Source organism: Leuresthes tenuis, unplaced genomic scaffold (assembly GCF_036924035.1).
Source record: "Leuresthes tenuis unplaced genomic scaffold, fLeuTen1.0.hap1 SCAF_18, whole genome shotgun sequence".
Classification (NCBI taxonomy): domain Eukaryota; kingdom Metazoa; phylum Chordata; class Actinopteri; order Atheriniformes; family Atherinopsidae; genus Leuresthes; species Leuresthes tenuis.
The window spans coordinates 17,280,776-17,302,602 of NW_027325372.1; the positions used below are offsets into that span (position 1 = coordinate 17,280,776).

Here is a 21,827-nt window from a genome sequence, read left to right on the forward strand (position 1 = left end):
TGTTGTGGATCAGCGTGCTTCAATGTTGATACAATGTTCGCCTACACCGAAAGGTTGCCAGTGGTGTGAACTTATAAAGTCACACCAAACCGATGAAAAATCGTGTGAGTGAAAATGGCAGAAGCGCAAAATGCATAAAATCATACTTCGGAGTTGAAGTACTGAAGTACAATTGCCTCAAAACTATAGTATTTTGATTATTGTAATTAGTCACCTAACGTAGTCCAAGCGTTAGAGAGTGTTTATCCGTTTTTAGTGCCTTTATTTGTTCATTCATACTAAAGCATTTTGCATTAGCTCTGTGTATATATCTGCGATACCCCCAAACTACCCGTATATTTCCTACAGTCCCTGAACATGTCGAGGAACAACCGAGGAGGCTCCTCCCCACCAAGAGAGTCCGACCTCCAACGAGAATTCAAGCTGCCACATTGAAGAGGAACAAAAAGGCGACCTGACAGCGTTGTCTGCACTCCCTCCACTTTCTCCGGGGTAGTCACGGGATTTCAATGTTCAGCCTGCTCTTTGTAAGTACTTAATAGGCAAACTATCTAAAGTGGACACTTTTTTCCCCCAGGTATACAAACATAGCACTTTACGCTAGAGCGTGATCTTAAAGTTGGGTTTCACTTTAGAAGATGATTACTACAATTCAGGGTTGCCAAAGTGAGTAGTATGAGGGATTGTCTGTGAAGACGAACCAATATGTAGCCTTGCTAGCTTGCACAGGAAAGCATTGAAGCTAGAATGTTTGCCCCTTTCATTGTTTATATCTTTCTTTACAGGTATTGGTTGTACTTATTTATTTCTTTAGTCGATATTATCTACCTTGAAGTCAGGTAACTCTAACTTATCTTATTGACGTATTGAAAGTGTGGCTAGTAAACGTTTGTAGAAGCGAAGTGCGAAGCTGTGCTAACCTGCTAGCTAATACTGCGGCGCTAGCTTGCTATTTAAGCTATTGCTACTTCTCAAAAAGAGGACAAGTCCCTTTCGAACGAATTTATTTTATTGTGAATTAAGCCATATTTGTTGCTGAATAAATCCATGACAAACCCGGCGTCCGGCATTGTACATTAAGAGTTCACGTTACCCTTAGCTGTACAATAAGATGGTGTAATTGTACAGGTATCGATAGCATTTCTCTTGCTAAACGTCTAGCTTAACGTCAACCAATGCTTGGGTTAACGTTTTAACTTGCCCATTAGTTAACGTCCATGGCAGTTGTGCCGTTTCAGTATGTATCTACAGTATCTACTTAACCATACTGATGTCTTCAGATTGTTCTGGGGTTTGGTGGTGATCTCAACAAACGTCAGTAGTTTTTAAAAAGACTGGCTTGAGTTGAAGTAACCAGATGGCGACTGAGCTAGCTAACTGCCTTCCGCCCTTTGTGGCCAGACTTGACCTACATCATGGTTGACCAAAGTATTTTAAGACTTATACCAGACTAACACTCTTACAGAGGGATGTAATTGGTCGGCAAACTGATATTTGTCCCGTTTGTCTTCATGGGTTCCCTTTACAGGGTTCAGCCGCTTGTCAACTATCTTGTGTGACTCGATTGATTTGCCAGACTTTCATGCAAATACGTTGCTAACCGAGGTTAGGTCGCTCTGTAATTCATCATTGTCAGGTTTCCTAAAACGGAAAGTGCCCCACTATTTAGCCATGTGGGCTGAAGTGAAATGAGGAAATGCACTCGGGGAGGAAGTCGACTCGAGCAGCTGTGACAGTAAAGGCCGCGGCACATTCCCATGCCTCTCAGTTTTCAATATATGACCTTCCAATTATTTCAGTTTCCTCGCTGGTAATAAATTCCGAGAGGGTAGATAATACATTTAGGTAGCTTTGAACATCCCTGCCAATGTGGGCTGATGAGTCAATGAGTAACTGGTCTAACAGGTAAGCTAATTATACATTCCTGCTTATGAGTCACTGCTAGGTGGCCCATTTAACTTGGCTGAAGAAGAACAGGAATTATGCTACAGCAGTGATCGAAACAAACGTGAAGCTTAAACTTAAACATGAAGCCCTGTAATTATGCTGTTTTGCGTTTGTGTTAAGATGCACAGGTTTGTTTAACTCTATTCACACACCACTGTGGATATAGGTCATTCCCACACACAATGCACTGGCCAATCTAGCAATGGCATCCAGCAAATTACTCCCCTTATAGCACCCACTGCTGCCAAGGGCACTCATTCAAGAGATGCCACACTGCAAGTCCAACATTTTTAATACATGTTGGTCCAACCGCTGCAAACATTTTGTTTTACACTGCTAAGACATCACGCGCCACAATATTTATTTAGGGAAGCGGATCACATGTAACATTTAAGCTTCCTTTGTGTACTTTTTTTGTTTGAAACAGCTGTTCTCTCTTTTTTTTTGGGGGGGGGGGGGGGGGGTTGATTGCATTTGCTCAATGTTAGTTTTTTCTATTTATGAACCAGCTTAGGGATTACAGTATGATAATTGTCCTACATTTAGCTAGATGCTGACATTCTGTTTTACAGTATTGGGAGGGTTGTCTACTGGCAGCATGAGGATGCACTGTGACAAGAGGGGAAGTTCTCAGCCTTGGTTACCGTAACTGTGAAAGATGAACCCAGTGTGCTGTAACACAAAGCCAACTTATCAAGGCGGGTTACTGAGGGAGAGGAACACCTATGTTGTTGCCTGCTGGCCTTCAGCCCATCTCGCAACAGGGTTCCCGTGGGTGAGAAAAGGTGGGGTTGAGGGGCCTAAACATATTTGACCAGTTTTCTATCTAATTATTCCCCTATGAGCTCTTGCCTGTTGTGAAAGTGGAGCACAGACTTTGATATTACAATGGGTTAATTGGCCAAGATCTCTGGCTTCATACAAACTGTGTTAAATCCAGGCCAAAGTGGAATGATGGTAGTAGCTCCCAGTTTTGTCTTGTCTTTTCTGAAGCCGTTATGTAAAAAGCGGTGTATAATTATGCAATAGTAGCCGTGGGCGCTGTTTGTGCGTGTCTTGTGCCGTGCGTTGGTTAATAAGTTGCACCCTGGTCGGCACAGTGTTCGTTTACAGTTGTTGCCACAGCGTTCAAGTAACGCAAAGGCACAGCCTTTGTGGCTTCGGCAGGGTCTGACAGACTGACATCTCTTGTTGATGCTGCTGCACGGCTGCCTGCTGAAACTATAGCAACAGGTAGATATTACATCTTGCTTTGTCTGTGTTTACCTACAGCTGATAAGAGTTGTATTTTGCAGGTGAGCACTTCTTTAGGACAAATTATGCAGCGGGGGTTTGTTATGATTTTGGTGTTATTAGAGCAGTTGTTTGTCGTGTGTTGCTGCTAAACTTTTTCATGTTTGGAAAATGTTGGTGTTGAAGGAGCGTTGAGTTGTCATTGCTAAACATGCTTAATGTGTTATTCCCAGTGCCGTGGTGTTACTTTACTTCTTGCGGCAGCTTTTCTTTCTTTTTTCTTTACTGTTTAAAAGCCGCTTATTAAACACTTCAAAATAAGTGGCCACTTCTCACAACACGACTCCAAACCTGCATGTGTACCGTAACTTTAATCTTAAAAAGATTAATTTACAACCAGGAACTAATCTGAGTTATTTATTTTTTTGCTAAGGACGTTGGCTTTATGAGTTCAAACTTTCATCAGTGTTTGTGCAGCTTTTGGTTCTGATCCATGACTTTTTTTATTGGTGGACATTGAGTGCCTTCTCATCTTTGCAAAGTTTTAAAGAGAGCTGTGGTCTGCTCTGATCTCTTCACAAGGGGCATCAAAATTCCCTGCAGAAGCACTTGTTGATACCACAAAGATAATTGTTGATATGGCAACGGACATCTCCCGATGCTGCTGTCAGAAGGCAAAGTTTGTATCCAAATGTCAGAGGAATTGATGTTGCAGTGGGACTGCACCTCTTGGCAAAAATGCAAGCAGACATTTTCTTGTCTGGGTCCCGTCTGTTGCTAAGCATTGGCCTCCTGCAGTGAAAATATATTTCTGTTTTACAGTCTCAAGGAAATTTTTACTTTTTTTTTTTTTTGATTGTGTTGATGATTCCATCAAGGCCGATTAATGCTTCCCACAGATGCCTGCACGCACCAAGGATGCGCACATGCTCTGCACATTCCACACTTGCATGTTAGGAGAGAAAATGAAAATTTAGAGAAAGGTAGCAGCACAACAAATCTGTTGCAGAAACAGAAGCATACCGTGGAATGAGGACAATGTTTGTCTTCAGTTGCCTCATTTTCCAGTAGTCAGCATACAAACATTAGTTGAAGACTAATGTCTCTGTAATATCTGGAAACATCATGTCATTCTGTCAGAAGTTTAGTTTGTTTTACTGTTATTGTACATATATGCCATACATTTTGTTCATAGTTTCCATTCATATAGATGGGAATAAGACAATGGATTTTCCAAAACACAGAAAAGGATCACATTCTTTCCTAAGTTGCCCTGCCTTTTATGTTATAGCTGTGCAGAAGTCTGCTTTACTTTTTTGTTTTGTGTCGGAAACAAATTTTGCACTGGACCAGGCGAGTCCTAGTTGTTACTTTACAGGGCATACAGGTAGAGGTGTGGCTCACTCCTGTGATGTCTTTGCTGAGAGATGTCGCCCGTGAGCAGGATTGTAGGATTGTGACGAGATTATGACTTATCAAAGGAGCTCAGATGGCCAAATATAGGCCACTGACCCACATTTTGGTTGGAAGCACACACAAAAAAAACCCCATTTCACTCGTATTAGGGGAGATTCCTGTGGTATTTTAAGTTTCAACAGTTTTGATACTCTGTTCTTGTAAACAAATTTATATTTGCATTCATTGCTGCCTACCACAGCAGGTTTATATCCCCGATACTAAGATAAATCAACCAGCCAACCGTATGAGGAAATGCATTTGGCGCAGTTCCGAAAAGTTTTTTTTTTTTTTTTTGTCTAATTGACAAAAATAGGGGCCCTACTCTACTGCTATAGTTGGACTCCACAAGGTACATTGTCGAATGAAAGTACATTTGTAGAAGAGTACGCAGTAATTTCAGGCTGGTGAGAAGTTAAACTTTTCTAGTAGTACCCTCTCTGTCGCATGCCTTATCTGTTACTAGGAATTCATTGCGACATAGCTGTAGTTGTTCCGAGTGGGTGACGTTGGGCAGCCATTTAGTGATCCATTGCAAACATTAGAGAAAGGAGGAGGAAAAACAAAAAGGTTGACACAACCAAGGTTCCAATTGAATTTCTCTTCTTTTTGTTTTTGGTTTCCATGGATACTCCTGGATTCATGGTGAGAGTGCACATTTTCAGCAGGATTATTAATTTATTCATTCTCTTTCCCTCCTTAGAGAATCAGTTTCTACTTTATATGCTGAAAACATCTTCATTTGAATTAGTCAGATATAGTCAGTTTGTTTTTTTGTTTTAATGCAGGTGTTCAATTTTGTGATTTTTAAAAGTGTTGCTAGGCTGGATTGGTGAGGACAGAACAGGCCTTTGTGTTGTTTTTTTTTTCCTGTTGCTTTCTTTTTTTTTTTTTTTTTTTTCATTACCATTGCTAAAGTACTGAGACCTGGTATCTTTCGGTGCTTTCCAGACACGGATCAGCCCTTGTCTTTCTCCCTCGCCTCCCCCTCTGAACACTATTGTACGCCTTTGATCGTCACACTGGTTATCTCTACACACTCAGAGGCTGCAAAGCAATGTGATAAGTGGGCTTTGCCATGTGCTAGTGCATGTGTAGTGGGCATTTGTTCATGGAAATGGAGGTGGGGGGGGGGGGGGGGGGGGGTAACGTGTTCTCACTGCCCTTCTTCGCTCTGGTTTACACTGACACACAGAGCCAGAACAACAAGCTCTCCGTAGGAAGATTAGCTTCTGTCCTCTGGGAGTACAGAGGTAACCTGTTGTGCTGAATAGGGGATAGAATAAAGTTGGCCATTTATCAAAACGTCACCAGCGCTGTACTGGCCAATTAAAACAACGCTGACAATTGCATTTATGTATTCTAGTCCTTTTGACATTTTCAGCAAAATAATTAGTGTTAAGCTCAATTTGCATAGAAATCTGGATAACAAATGTTCTAATGACCTGAATAAATCCAAGCCTGGCAGAACATCAGACACTAAAGGACAGTGGAGTAGGAATGACTTGTTACTGTTACTATAGTACGTATTGCTAAGATTTACAACCACTCTTAACATCATGAGCTACCAGTAAATTCTAAGTGTATTTGCACTGCAGTGAAATAAGGGACAATAAGTAGATGCTATAATTGCATTAAATGTCCCCTTTCAGTTGAACATGCTTTTGTTGTCTCTTGATTGGCTTTTTGCCGAGTTAAACTTGCGTAATGCACAGGTGATTTTGAGTAGTAGCATTGTAAAAATGTCTTTGGACTTTTAAATGACAACATTTTCTGTTAAATTACGTGTGATTGACGTCTGACTGAACATCAGCTTGATAAGACTGTCAGTTCAGCCGCTCGAGGACCGTGATCCAATTGGATGGCAAGATTCTAATCCAACTGTTGATGTAGCTCTGAGTGCAAGACAGTCCAACTTTACTCCACCCCCCCACCCCCCGCATAACACTTGTATTGAAAAACACTGTAGCTACTTTAAACGGACCACATCATGAGTCATTGTTGAAAAAGAATCCACCAGTTAACCATCCAAGCATATTCATATTTTAGGCTTGCCTTAAAACCACAATACCAATACTATTGCTGTATCAAAACTTTCTTCTAAAAAGAGTGCATGTTTGTAGATGAGTTGGCCGAGTGAAAATGAAGTCTTTCCGCCACAACAAAGGTTTGGTCTGGAGCAGAGATGGAGGACGATAGCATTCCTATCGAGGAACTTGGACACACCTCAGTACAGCAATCTTTTACAACTGAAGGAGATGTCTGTTGGTGTGTTGGGTCATTCTGAATCACCACCCTGTTTCTAGACTTGATCAAACACCCTCCACCCACAGGGAGACTATAACAGGAGGAATGTGTTTTTTTTTTTCTTTTTTTTTTTTTTTAAATATACAAGTGAAAGATTAAAATGATTTCTTTTTTTTTTTTTTTGTGCTTCTTTAGTGAGTTGTGTCAGCTTATTGTTATGAGTTGTAATCTTGCATTGAAATTATTGAGGAGGAAGAAGAAGAAGAAGACCTACCCCACGCTTTTCATGTTTCCATTTTCACCCTTTACAACCTGGAGTAACCTCTGACATCTTGCCTTTCGAGCATACAACTAAGCTCAAGTTGCATCAGTATTTTCAATGCACAGTTCCGTTTGACTAGTTCCTTCAGTGGCTAACAAAAGGTTTTAGTGGACAATTTAGAATTTTTCCTGATTACACTTTGGTTTTAGAAAGCTATTTTTAAACAAAGCCTTAAGTATAAATTGATTCAAGTGGTACTACCTTAAGAGTGGTGTCTAAGTGGTCCTCAGCTATATTCCGTTGAAAGACTCCCTTTTAAAATGTTGTAAAGCAAGTCAACAACACTTGACTGAAAAAGAAAATGGTTGAATAGTGATGTGTTCTTGTGGTCTGGTGAGGTGAAGGAGCCCAACTATGAGTGTTTCTGACTCAAGAGTCTGATGTGCAAGAACAAAGTTAACAACTTGAAGCCTCTACCAGGGGAGGTCTACAAATGGGTACGGTCAAATGCTCACTCCTACGCTCTTTATAGGCCCCTTTCCATCATCTGAACTCCACCTGCCACAGCCTAGCAAAAGGCTAGCTTTGGGGGGGGGGCTTAAAAGTGCACTGGTGTATAATAATTCCAGCGATCGCCTTTTATCGAATGATAAAATCTTAATGGAATGTGGCACGTTATTTGTGTCATGAAGATTGTCTTTCAGCTGAAATAAAGATGCTATTTTCAGAAACGGCGTTTCCCAGATTCTCCATTCTTGGAAATGCAGCAGAATTCGGGCAACGAAACTCAGAAGTCGCACGGAATCTAGCGACTTGTCTGTTTGCAGAGCCCCAGGAGAGTGCTGCTCCTGAGAGGAACAACAACAGAGATATCTGTAGTTGAATTTTGCATACATGCCGTTCCCTCTCTCTCTCTTTCAATGCTGCCTTGTTCAGGCGTGTCTGGGGATTTAAGTGTGTTGATTGTTACATTCGATAAACTGATGATGCTCAGAAAAGGAGAAGCTTAACTGGAGTTGCTTATTATAGTTTTGTGTTTACTTTCTTGCTTGCTTGTTTGACTTTAGGTGCTTTCGAGCATGATGGATGGGATGGGAGGGTTGTGTGTACATTACTTTCCTTTATGTTTGAACTGTTTGCTGAATGCTGTGGTGACCTGTCACCATACCCTATGTTGACAGCCCCCTTCAGTACTGGACTGTGCCCTGGCACGCTCTTTTCTACATGAAGTCTAACTTACTAAGGTAATACAGTCCTATCAGATTGATAACATTCTCTTATATCTGTAATCTAGATTATTTCGGGGTTACTAAATTACTTTCATGTGCTAAAGTCCTGACGCTGCGATTATTTATTTAAAATAAATAAAAATCAGGACTTTGTTAGAGCAGAGCAAAAGTCTGGAACTGATGGTCATGTGTGTTACATGCAGATTGATTCGATCCACAGCCAAATTATCTGGGTGTGTTATTCTGGTTTTATTAAGTGATGCATGGGGCAACATTTTGAAGCACCAACTGTTAATGATAAAAGGGCTAATTGGACAAATTTATCCAATGAACTGAATTGCAGATTAAATTAAACTCGTGTTGCAGCAGATATATGCAGTGATCCTGATAACTTTGCTCTCTGGCTTTCTTAGTTTTCCCAGTTAATGGAAAAACCTGTTGAACCAATTCTTTGAAAGTTTGCAAATGGCAGCAATTTTGAGCTGGCACTTCCAGCTCAAGTTGGATGAACGTGTGTGGAGGAGGGGACTGCATCACAACTTTCTCTAAGTGTGAAATGTCTGCGTCAAACTTGGGTGGGAAAGCGGTCTTTGAGTCCAGCCCCAAATTTATGAAGGTCTGCAAACATGCACGGAAATTATCTAAGTTGCTGAAGCTTGGCAGGAAAAAAAAGCCTCAAAAGCAGCCGGGTCACTGGGATTAAGTGGTCTCAGGCTATATATATATATATATATATATATATATATATATTTTTTTATTTTTTTTTTTCCTCACTGAGCTTCCTAAGGTCTCTTTTTCTCAATACTGATTTGAAATGATTAGCTGCTGGTGTGGACATGATTAGGTTGAATTAAGCTCCAGCTTGAGGAATGATCCACTCACCAAGCCTATCTGTCATATTGACGTCATTACAGGAACCAGCTGTACTATAGGGCAGGTGCAATCCCCTGGTTTATCTTTGCAGTAGTTTTTATCTCTTACTCTTTCTTGGCTTTTCCCTTTTCCCCTCTTTCTGTCCTATTTAATTGAGCTAATCCCTTGTTATGTCCCCCTTCAGAATTTCTCCAGGATGTCGCATCTTGAAGGTTTTTCTTCTTGCCACTCTTCCTTTGTCCCTCTACTCCTTGACATTTGCGAGTGTATCGGTTGCCTTTTATTTTATTCTCACAAAGGTTATGGAAATGAGGACGTCTGCCATTTTGTTTCAGTTTTATTCTCACTGTTTTGTGGTTCTAAGAGTTCTGCATCACAATTAGTCATATCCTACAGACATAAAGTGGAATATGATACTTCCCTGTCACCTTGTATCTACACACGTGCATATTTTATTCACAGAAGCTTGCCTATTTTAAGTATGTGAGACAATCTTGCTATCCTGTTGCTCTCACATTTGGAGTAGGGCCTCCTCTGACCTTCTCAGCCTCCCCCTCCCTCGCTGTCCATCCTGCCGTAGATGACATGCGCTCCCCTTGCCACTCAGCTTGGATCTCACACAGCAAATTGGCTCTCCAGCTGCTTCGGGGCAGTACAATCTGGTCATGCCCAGTCTGGCTCCAGACAAAACACCCATGAGAGACACACAACCTCAAACCACCAGACAGGGATGCATATAATGCTAACATTATTCAAAAGGAGGAATAAGACGGACTCAAATATTCCACTGTTTGTTAAAAGTCTGATGTTTTGCCTCTGTGCCTTTCCAGTCTGTGTATCCCATGTCCAGACATTTGAGCTCACTTTAGTGTCCGTGTGTGTGTTTTTCTATCTAATTTTAGAACAACGCCCCTCTCCCTTGTGGCAAATGTATAACCCGAGCCAACTTGTGGCTATCTACATTATTTATCCATATAGAAGTTGTGGTGCAAGATTCCTGGTGATGGGCCACCTGACAGTAATCGGGTGTCTTGGCTTTTGGGGTTTCAGTTAAGGATTATAATGGCAGTAAAATCCTTAACATTGCGAAAGGCTTTTAATTGGTACTCCCACTATGTCGGTTCACTCTCCCCTTGCACTTTAAGCTGTGGTGACTTTACAATGTGCACATACAGTTCAGTTTTTGATATTAGGAGGCTTTGCTAAACTTGCTTGTAACACTTTCACTGCATTACAGTTTGGTTCAGTTTTTGCTCAGCTTGCTGTCGAACTTGACTGATCATCAACAATTGCTGAGCAGATGGAAACTTCTTAAAATGATGAGTTGGCAGTTGTGGAATACCACAAATTGTTATCACCTGTTTAGGTTTGCATGTCCTTCTGTTCTGAGACACTGCGGCCCTTATCAGTTAGTCCTACTACTTCTACTCCCTGCTCTCACACACTTGCCATCTTCTTCTGTGTCCTTCTGTTCTGTTCTCCTTAGTCATTGCTGGAGATTTCTCAGAGAGGCCAGCTTCTTCCTATCAATTCCCTTGCTCACTCCCTCTCTCCAGAACACGTGATGTTGAACGGGAAACAAGGAAGTGGGCCTCTGTCTTTACTAGGTGACCTTTTGCCCAATTTGGAATATATATTTCTGCTTTGACATTCATGCACAAAATGGCAGCTGTTGCTTATTCTTTCAACTGTTTGCCATTTGCTCAGATGTGCTCCTGCACTGCAGCTCCGGCACTGATACCAACAACAAGAGAAGGAAGCCTTCACCTTCAGCCTGTAACTTTGGCACCCTTGACTACAGTATAACATGCCATTCTCTCGGCTGAACTTTACCAGTGAAATGCAGTTTTATTTGTTCGTGTCATTTAATGGAGGAAAAAAACAACAAAAACGCAGAACTGTTCATTTAAATTTGTAACTAAAATCGCGGGTGGTGTAACACCCTTGTGCAGCTGTACCAAGATAAATACGGAGGCTGCAGAAAAGAGAACCAAGGTGTCAGAATAGTTTTGACATCTACCCTCTTTATTAATTTATTTTTTTAAACGCTCTGATGCATTTAAGAGCAATTAATGACTTGAGAAAATAATTTGCGTATCAAGCCCACGAAAGGCATGGCAACTGACTTTTCACATGACCTTTTCACCCTTACAGTATGCCCATTAAATGACATCTAACACTCGTTCGTATTAAGCTCAGCTAAAGGCTGCAGACTTGTTTAAACTCGACATCTTTCAGGTCCATTGTCTCCACGGCTGCTTGCTTCCTGTGTGGTTGAACATGTCTTTGCTTCTACAAACAAATTGGGTTTGTGTGTGCGTGTTTTTTTTTTTTGTTCTTTCTACAGCTGTGCAGTGTGTAACTGCTGAACCAGTTTGCAAATTTCAAGCATCATTTGCATGCCTTCCTGGCAGTGTTGTGATGGCTGGCAGCTGGGCAGGTCTGATGTTAGCACAGTTTACTCACTTCCCCTTTGCGAAACGTACTCAATACAGAGGTCGGAAATTGCCCTCGTCTTTACCATTTATCTGTTTTGTTTGTGTGTAATCAATGAGTATTCGGCTTGTGGGCAGTGCCTGTTTTCTCTGACTTGCTGCTCTGTAAGATGCCAGAGGTTTGTTTTGTTGGGGCCTTGGAAATGGGATGTTTTTACTGTCCACCAGATGGGTGCAGAAGCGATTTGAGCAGATCAGCCGGTAGACGGAGAGGCGATCTAAACGGGAAGCATCGCAGCTCAGTCCTTTTTCAGTGTGCGTTCATTGTAATTTAAATGCTTCTCTGCTACCAAACCCAGCCACGCTCCGTTTCACCCAGACAACTTTGAACTGGTGCTTCGGCCGGCCTTTTTGTTCCTCTGGAACCCTGTAATTGGCCATATTTAAAAGGGATTGTATGAAGTCACGTTTTGCATGTGGGCAACTTTCCACTATCCGCTTCTGTTTAATCTTTGAGCACAACCTGTCATTGTGGTGTCCTTGTTGTGTCTGATTCTTTTGTTCCTTACTCGTTTTTGTTTTGTTTTAGTTTTTCTTGTTCCCCTCCCTGCGTGCTGAGTTCCTTAAATTGTGTGCTGTCCTTTTCAGTGTTTCACAGGTGAAAAGCACACATTAACTGCCACCTCTCGATTCTTGTCCATCCCTCTCATTTCTGGAGGATCGGTCTTTGACGAAAACAAATCTCAGAAGTCTGTTCACTCCTTGTTCAAGCTTTAGTTCTCTTCATGCAGCTCGGCCTCACTCAGTTTTAGTGTAGCTTAGAGGTGGCAATTAAAGGCATCAGAGGATCTCAGCCATCACTGGAGAAGAAGAAAAGGGGGGAAAAAATATCAAGGCTGTTTTGAGTGCCCTTGTAGCTGTTGCCAGGCATAAGGCGGGCAGAAATTTCAAACTTAGAGTGGGTTGATGCATCCTTTGACAGTGTCTGTGGTTGGCAGTTAACCGTGAGGATAAGTGACTCAGGGTTAGATGGTGGGAGTGAAAGAAAGATGTTAAAGTTGCAGTGGTTTTGAAGATTGACCATTTGCTGCTGGATGTCTTGAATACCTTCTTTTTTTTGTTGTTGTTCAAACCATACATACTACTTACTATTTATTTCTGAATGGCTTGAGCGACTAGGAGTACAGAGGTATTTATTTACATGCTTGTTTTGTCTTTCTAAAACGGGTGAAAAGAGTGGGACTGAAATTCTAGAGCTGTTTGAATCGTTTCCCACTCTTTAATCCTCACCTTGTGACTGCTGCCTGTGACATGGTGCTAAAGTCCAAGCCTTTTACTGCCCACTACTCTGTGTGCGTAGTCTGTTGTGATAGGCTGCTCTCGTCATCCTTTTTTTTTTTTTTTTTTCTTCTTCTCCCCCCCACCCAACCCCCGCACACCTCCCTATGTTGCTCGGAGACGGCTCCAGCCAGTTTGTGGCGGCTGGGTTTAGACTGTCAAGGACCTGGCAGCAGTTTGACCGACCGCTCTCTGGCTAGTTACAGACCAGACATTACCTGTTCTGAGAGAGACCCCTCTGAAGCCTGTGTGCGCGCCCTGCTGCGAATATTATTAGTTTCCATTTTGGTGACAGGTGGTGAGTTTACAGGGTGATGTAATCCAAAGGTGAACTCATTTCACTGCTCAACTCAGGCTGAAAAGTAGACGCAGTCACAACTGCGGTTAAATAATGCGAAAGCTGTTTAGATGTTTATTAAAAGCTCAGTTTTAAAAGTGGAGCTGTCTTTTCCCATTGTGACTGTAGCTTTTAACTGCGGGCGTCGGTACGGTTCATGAAGACGGAAGCAAAAATGGGTTTGACAATAATTGCAGAAAGCAAGATTATGATTTATAAGCATAGGAGGATTTGGAGTTCTAACCTCATATTTCTTTATTATACAGGATTATTACAGTGTGTATTACAGTTGTACGGATATAATACATCAGAGATGAGTTTACACACTGTCCTTGCACATTTACCACATCACAAAAACCTGCCTGATAATATCCATAATTATCAGTGATCAAACGGTGTGTTCAGTCAGAGGCTTCTTCAGCTCTGCTCCAACAAACAGTACAGAAGGTCACTCCTGCCCTCAGCAAGAACTGACATTTATTTGGAGAAAGCATATTTGCTGATCTTTGTGTGGCATCGAAGTTTGATTGCATAACGTCGGTCTCCTCTGTTCTCTCTTTACAGGGTTTCTGTGTCAACTTTAGCCGTAGCTATATGGCGTGTGTGACCGGAGAATTCTGCCAGGCACAGCACCTCACCTCTGTGGAGAAGTGAATCGGCCGCCCCCTGAGGGACTACGCTACCCAGAAACCCCCCTGATTGCCAGCAAACTAGGAACTGCTGACTTTTCCAAAAGACCCCCTGGGATATTGCGTAGTCCTTGGCCTGACTGCCCCTGCCGTGTCCCAGCCAATACGAAAAATCTTTGCTTTCCACTTTCTCCTTGAACAGCCAATCACAAACAGCTCTCCTGAATGGGGTAAACTCATTGGATGACTCCTGGATAGTGTCATCTTTTTTTTCTTTCTTTTTTTTCTTCCCTTTTTCTTTGATTCTTTTTAAAGTTTTTCATTTTGTCTTTTTTTTTTTTTCTCCCCCTCATATCCCAGAGTACTGTGGACTAGTTTATCATTTTTGTTAACCTTCTCTCTGTGTGCATCATCCCATATTGAAGAACTGTTGTTTTCCTGACCCATCCTTCCCCCACGTGTTATTTTTATTTATTGTACCCTTCCCTACAAGCACAAATCTCTTAGCAGTTTTTGCTGACCTCTGAGCCAAAAGTCGCTTTTTGTTTTGTAAGAGTATTGTATTGTAATTGTGTTTTTTAAGCCGTCTCGCCAACATGAACCGCCCCGCTGCAGTCGAGATTTCCCACGAATGCATGAAGTTCCTCATCACCCACAACCCCACCAATGCCACGCTTAACAAGTTCACTGAGGTATGTATGCCCTTCTTTGTCCTTCATTCTGTCTGCATGTGTTGGTTAACAGGCACTTTGTTTAAAGTCCTCTGTTGGATGTTGCCAGGAGCTGAAGAAGTTTAAGGTGAATACACTGGTGAGAGTTTGTGATGCCACCTATGATAAGGCTCCAGTAGAGAAAGAGGGGATACAAGTCTTGGTAAGTGTCGTCACGCTGATTTGTAGCAGCCTGCCGCGATGAGACGTCCGCCGATTCACTTTTAATCTGTTCATTCGCTGCTGTAGGACTGGCCCTTCGATGACGGTGCCCCCCCACCCACACAGATTGTGGATGACTGGCTCAAACTGCTCAACAACAAGTTTCGAGAGGAACCTGGCTGCTGCATCGCCGTACACTGTGTGGCAGGGCTGGGCCGGTATGTAACCCCCCCCCTCAGATAACTAGCCATCTTGAGCTATGACCTGTTGTACAGATCTGGAAGTGGCTGACATGTTGCTGCTAATTTAGGTCTCAATAGCTGTGTTATCTTTTCTTGCCTTTAGAAAGGCGAATGCAGCCGTTCTGAGGCTTCGCCCCTGTGTGCAGCTGTGAATTGCACAGGCCTCTCATCCTCGGTCTGCTTAGTGTTATCTGCTTAGTGTGTTGCTTTTGTTGGTCAGACAAGGGTCCGTTTCTTCTCCTTGATATCCCAGTGACTCCAGTAACACGAGGTCATTGAGTTCATGCACAAAAGCCACCGGAAGCATTGAAATCTTGAAGTGTCTGAAAAGTCTCTCTTTTTCCTCTAATCTCGTCGTCTGGCCTTCCTCTTCAGCAGCGATCACACAGCTGATTGTGTTTGTCGTCCCTGGTTCAGCTTTCATCCTAAATGCATTCCAGTGCTTCATCTTGTAACTTAAGCTTTTTCTCTCGTCTTCCTCCTGTTAGTGCTGTGTAAATGCAGTCAGCTCGATTAGATGATGTATTATTTAACAATTCTTGCCTCTGTAGACTAGAAAGGAAGGCGTTTATACTTTGATACAATCGGATGGTTGTGACGTTAGCACGGGCGATGTGGCAATGTCACGTTCACAGAGCAGCGTGAGCGTGAATTACGGCGAATAAAAGTGTGAAAACGATGCAGGCAGAAGCACATGATGTGGGTGAACTAGTGCGAAGAAGTCTTTCCTGACCACAAGTGCGCAGTAAGCCCATCAGTTCTCACTAGCTCCGAGTGCTTTGCATTGCTGTGGCATTCCAGAGGTTGGATAATTCCCAGTATTGGTCAGACTGGCATTTTCTGAATCCATCTCCTATTTCTTTTTTTCTTTGACCTAATGTTTAAGGAGGCAGCTAAGTGTAGTCTTTTATCTAATCTCATCACGCCTTCTTCCATGCTTCTTTTCTTTCTTTAAATCCTGCCTTTCTCGCATTCTATACTTGATCAAATGTGTGTGCAAGAGGATTCACTTCAGGAAATGCTCTCAGGGCTGAGATCTGTCCTGCCGAGTGTTGGAAAGCTCCTATATTTATTTATTTTTATTCTCACTCGCTCTCCCCTCTTGTGTGAAAAGAGAAGGCTGTCTTACTGTAACTTATCACAGCCTTGTGTGTTTATGTGTGTGATGAGCGCAGCGCCTCAGCAGGGCAACCGTGAACTCGGGCACCCCTGTTGATTTCCCAGGCCTGTTTCCCAGATTTAACCTCCCTCCCCTTTCACCACCATAATGCTATGGAGCCATGTGAATCTTGGCATTTAATCTTCTCCTCTCCCTCTCTTCTTGCTCTCACCGTCTGCTTGCACTGGTCCGTTGGATTTCCCCACCTTTCAGAGCTCCAGTCTTGGTGGCCTTAGCCCTCATTGAGGGTGGGATGAAGTATGAGGATGCCGTGCAGTTCATAAGGCAGTAAGTACTCTGCCTACTACTTACTTCTGTGCTTTTGAGACCCACAGATTGTACTGGATGGAGTTATGGCAATAACAAATTCTGGGAAATGTAGATGGCTTTGGTTCCAGGAAGTCTGTTTAACTGCATGTTTTCAGTCAGTTTACACTTTCTGTACAAAACCAAACTAGTTATGTGTAAGTTGCTAAGTTTTAAAGTTGGTGACCCGCAGTTTTTTATTGAAATATGATTAACACTGAGCATTTTTCTAAACTCCTGGCCTTTTTGTTCTCTGCTCTCTACAGGAAAAGACGTGGAGCCTTCAACTCCAAACAGCTTCTTTACCTCGAGAAATACAGACCCAAAATGCGTCTGCGGTTCAAAGATAACAACGGCCCCTGCTGTGTGCAGTAGGCTGTCTGTCGGTGCATCAGTGTCATGCACGTCTAGTCTGGAATCTTCCATTATGGGGGAGATTAGAGAAAAAAGAAAAAAAAAAAAGAAAAAAATGGAAAGTGCTAGCAGTAATTATTGTGATGATTTGTTAACACTTGAGTCATGGTTAATTGATCAGAGAGCAATCGAGTGATCAGACGAATGAAATCCAGATCTGGGGATCCACCAGCCGAACCAATGAATGGAAGGTCAAAGCACACAGATGGGCCCGCCTCCCGGTTCCACCACGGGCCACAATTTTTTTTTTCCCACTTGAGTCCATCCTGTTTTGTTTTGTTTTGTTTTTGTTTGTTTTTCAGTTGTAATCATGGGATATCAGTTTCCATTATGTGAATTTTTATTTTTACACAAACATGACAAAATATGAAATGTTGTTATATTCTGATTTTTATTTCCACTAATTCTTGATCTTATGATTGGGCCAGAGTAATGTACCTTTTTTAAAAGCATTTTTAAACGTTGAACACGCATCGTTGACAGTCTGTCCCTTTTTCTTTTTTTTTTTTTTTTTTTTTTTTGCACAAAACTCAAAAGGTTCACCTGAAGATGCAGTAAATCTCTTCCTCTTACCCTTCACTTGCTTCAAGTCACTTTCGGTTTAGGTGTTCACTGAGTCTGAATATATCCATATTTATTCACACAATGTATGGCAGATGAGAGTTGGGCAAGGGCAAAGGGCACTTTGTTATCAAATAGGTTTTTATTGTTTTAAGAGCCATGTTTTTCTTTCTTTCTTTTTCTCTTTTTTTTTTTTTCCTTGTAAATCTTGGAGTGCAATAATCGGTCCACCTCAGATAAGCCCATCACACCTTGCTGTGCAGCTTACACACACACAGTCGGATGTAGGCTACATGTACATTTCAGACTGCCAGCCAGGCGGTCAAGCAGGAAGAGAGAGAAAAACAGAAAAACGCCCACTACCTGGTACTCCTGCTTTCATCCACTCCACTGAAAGGGCGTGCGACGAAATTTCCCCTCAATATGCGTATTTGAACTTTTTCCACACACAGAGCCTAAGATCCAATCTGACAGACGGGGTGGAGAGGAATGAAAATGGTCAGTTTTTTTTTTTTGTTTTGTTTTTAAATTTCTATCATTGTTCCCATTTTAGAAACATCCCCGATTCGTATTGGTTCTTTAAAGACAAAATAAATTTAAATAAAAAGCTTCCTTGTGTGTTTTCTTTGCCCCGTGAACACATTAAAAGGAGCTGCTCGAATGCTGTTTGTTTGGTAGTTTGTAAGGAGGGCTGGTATTGACACATGAGGTGTGGACACAAGTTGCTTATTTTAGCAGTTAGTGGGAGGCGATAGTTTAACAGCGACTGACGGGGCCGTGTACTTCCATCCTTTTGCTGAGGCATCACACGTGCCGATGTTTATGGCCTCTCCAGGCCATAAATTTGCTTTAATTTTTTTTCTTTTTTTGGCCTGCCCTCCATAATGAACCGGTACTTTGACATGCTCAATGAGCACATACTGTAAGAAGCTGTCCTACACCACCTTTTCTCAATAGAGAGTGACTCAGCCCCACGTGGAAGGCACAGGGCACTCTGGTACTGAGAGATGACTCACAGCCACTCAACTGATCATCACGACTCTGCGAATGCAGAAAATGACAGAGTGCTCCCTCTGCTGGTTAAACTGGGTCATGGTGAAGGCTATTCCATGACTTCATGTCAGAAGTTTGAACTCAAAGGGTCCTTTTTGCTCTATATTAGGATTACAAGTGCATGTTTAGCTGTGTATTTATGGAAATTTAAGTCAACGGTGTAGACTGATCAGTCTTGTGATGTGAAAGTCCTTTTTTTAATTTATTTTTTATTAAATAAGCAACAAGTTACTGACACCGCTTCAGACCGCGCTTGCAAAACCACAGATGAGTCCTTGTGTCAGCAGTTCAGTGCTCTGGAGCCTGCTTTGAATAAAAATGAAACCCATTTACTTTGAAGTCTGACAAGTGAAACCTCCGATTTGCATTGAACTTGTTATTCATTCCCTCAGATGATGTTTAGAGGTGTTGCTGCAGAGTAACAGGCTGAGTTATCGTGTAACAGCAGCGCAACTTGTACAAGGGTTCAGGAAGCAGATCATACCGGCCCGGCTGACTCGGAAGCCGCAAACTTTCCCTCATGATACGTTTGACTCGCAGATCAAGTTACATGCAGGAGTGAACCATTGTTTTGGACAACAGATGGATGGAAAAAGAGGTGGACGTCATCTCTCCTCATTTGTCATGCCTCGCTCCCCAGTGGGTGTCACTAAGAGCTTACAGGATCTTAGTGGTGTTGCAATTGTAGTACATATGACTCAGTATGCAGTCACATATTGAAAGACAATATCAAAGCCACCCACCTGTTGCAAAGACGAGGCTGTGGTTTGTTTCATTTTAGTCCTCTGACGGTTAAAAACATCTTGATCTGTATTTGGGTTAATTTGCCTCATGCTGCTCCCCGGGAGGGATTAATAGATTTAAAGAAAAGTGAGGGAACTTTTGGCCCTTTTTACATTTCTACCCATCACAACAACATCGATGACTTGTCGGATCAGTACGAAACTCCTTTTTGCTCCTTAACTCCCAAACGCCCAGTGCAGAGGAAGAAGAAAGAGGGTTCCAGGAGATAGTCTGGACCCTCACGAAGCCCCAGTTTCACCATCACATCAAGTGATCTTGAAAGCAGGATATTTTCCCAGTCCTGCTTGATACAAAATTGAAGCTGTTCGTTTCTGTCACATGTGGCAAGCATTATGGGTAGTAGGGTCAGACTGAAGGCATGTTAACCTGGCACCCAAACACCTTTATTATGGAATCATACCGAAGCGAGGTGTGGTTTGGCATTGTGTTGCTGAAATGGACCATGCCTTCCCTTCCCTGAACATAAAGGGAAATTTCAAGTTAGAGAGTGAGAGAAGATTTATTCACCGCTTCCCACCCACAATGTATACACACTCACACACACACACACATCTCAAAAGAGAGAAAGAACTGACTGAGTCAAGCTTCTTCAATAAAAATCAGCAGAAGTTGAGTCAGGTGTGGTACATCCTCCAGACAAACCCTTGCAAACTGTATCCCTGCCTCTCTGACTCCTACGCAGAAGGTGTGGACAAATAACTTGAAAAAAAATCACCTTCCATAGTCCAAGGTTGGCAATTTAAAGAAAGGTGCGGGGCTCACTCTCACCCTCCTGTCCTCATTTTCACACACATATATCCCAGTTAGAACAACTGGATGAATGTAATTGAGCATTGATTTGAACATTGCAGTCCCACGGAATTATAAGACAGAATGATCTCCTTTCTTTTCTTCATAAAGGATAGTTTCCCACGCTAAAAGAGATAATAGGAAACATAGTTGCTTCTTAGTATTTAGAGAACTCAAACAGCTCTTCTCACAGCTGCAGCCTGCATACTTCAGAGCCTTTTTACTCACTGAAGCAAAAATAGACAGTTTGGTTATTTCTTTTCTTTTCTTTTCTTTTGGTAGTAGAATTGATTTTAAAGCAGAGCTTCCCAGCCGGACTCGAGTTCATGGACCATTTAGAACTAGTTATAGGCTTCTGAGAAACCTATTTGAATTCTTTTCATTGAATCAAATCATGTTAAAATGTAAGAAAACTGGTTTTGAGATATTCCGCTCTTTGGCATTAGACATTGTTTGTAATATTTTTGTTGCCAACACACTTTTTTAAAATGTAAACTTTAAATGAATTTCAAATCTCTGCTTTTTAAATTTTTTTTTAATTTATTTTTTACCTCAAATATAATGTGTCCAAAATGTTCTTTAGACTTTCAGCTGTCTTGATGTGAACAAGAAACATAGTTAAAAAGTGCAGACTGGGGACATTCATTATAGAGGATGTATTAGAGTCATCAGTATTTTGATGGAATGCTCAGCATGTTGTTTAAATTAACCCCTGAAATACACTGAACCAAAGCCTCTTTCAACTCATTTAAAAAGCTACACGAGTCATTCGTAAGTGGAACTCAGGAGCCTGAGTGTTACCTTTCCGTTTGCTGTAAAAAGAAGGCAGGAGAGAAGCACTAAAGTGTTCAGGCTCTTCTAAGAGAAGTCATTGATCTCCTGCAGCACTCAGACTTCTGCAGAGCTGAGGATCTAGGCCACGCTACTAAGCATCCAACACTGCGAGATGCCATTGTGAATCGTGGGCCCTTTAAAAATGCATGCTCGCTCTTGGCTCTGTATCTTTAATGAGGTGTGTCTGAAATATTTGATAGCCTTGCGCTCATTTGAAAAACAAATACGTTTATTTCCATGAATATTTGATACGGAAATGAATATATGTAAAACACACACATTAATTAGTCAGTTTTGATCAATTGTCTCTGTCGAATGCACAACGCATATTTCCGTGCGATTGCTCCCCACAGGCTACGAGGCAGCATATCATTCTCCGCCGCTTCAGAGCAAAACCATTTAATTTTCAAACCGGGATTTAGCATCTCTTAAGTTTGTGCACACTCAAAGAAACGATCAGTTTTCACTCAGCAGTGAGACAACTTTGTAAAGTAAGTCACGGTAGAGAGTCACGGTAGAGAGTGTGTGTTTGGTGTGTGTGTGTGCAGGGTCTTCTTTTTGTGGCATTGCAGGTAATGGCTTCAGATGGGATGCTGATTTTTTCTTAGAGGGCCCAAAATGTAGCTGCCCTTCAGGTTGTAGCCGGCCAAAATTCCTGTTAGTGTCAACAGCAAAGAGAGTGAAACTGATGAAACATTTCTTTTATATTTCAAGCAAGATTTCTTTTTAATGTCCAGCTTTTTCTGTTTCAAAATGACACGAGAGGAGAAAGTGCCCGAGGCAAAAGTTTGGGTGCGCAGCGTGCACT

At 42.0% G+C, this 21,827-nt stretch overlaps 1 protein-coding gene across 1 annotated transcript; it reads left to right on the top strand.

Annotated features, from left to right (window-relative positions):
* Positions 1–415: 415 nt before the first annotated feature.
* Positions 416–18,149, top strand: ptp4a2b (protein tyrosine phosphatase 4A2b). The gene is made up of 7 exons (XM_072370018.1): positions 416–527; positions 13,921–14,215; positions 14,569–14,677; positions 14,766–14,858; positions 14,945–15,075; positions 16,472–16,546; positions 16,831–18,149. The coding sequence occupies exons 2-7, from the start codon at positions 14,211–14,213 to the stop codon at positions 16,937–16,939; spliced, it is 522 nt and encodes a 173-aa protein (XP_072226119.1). The 5' UTR covers positions 416–527; positions 13,921–14,210; the 3' UTR covers positions 16,940–18,149.
* The last annotated feature ends 3,678 nt before the right edge of the window (positions 18,150–21,827 follow it).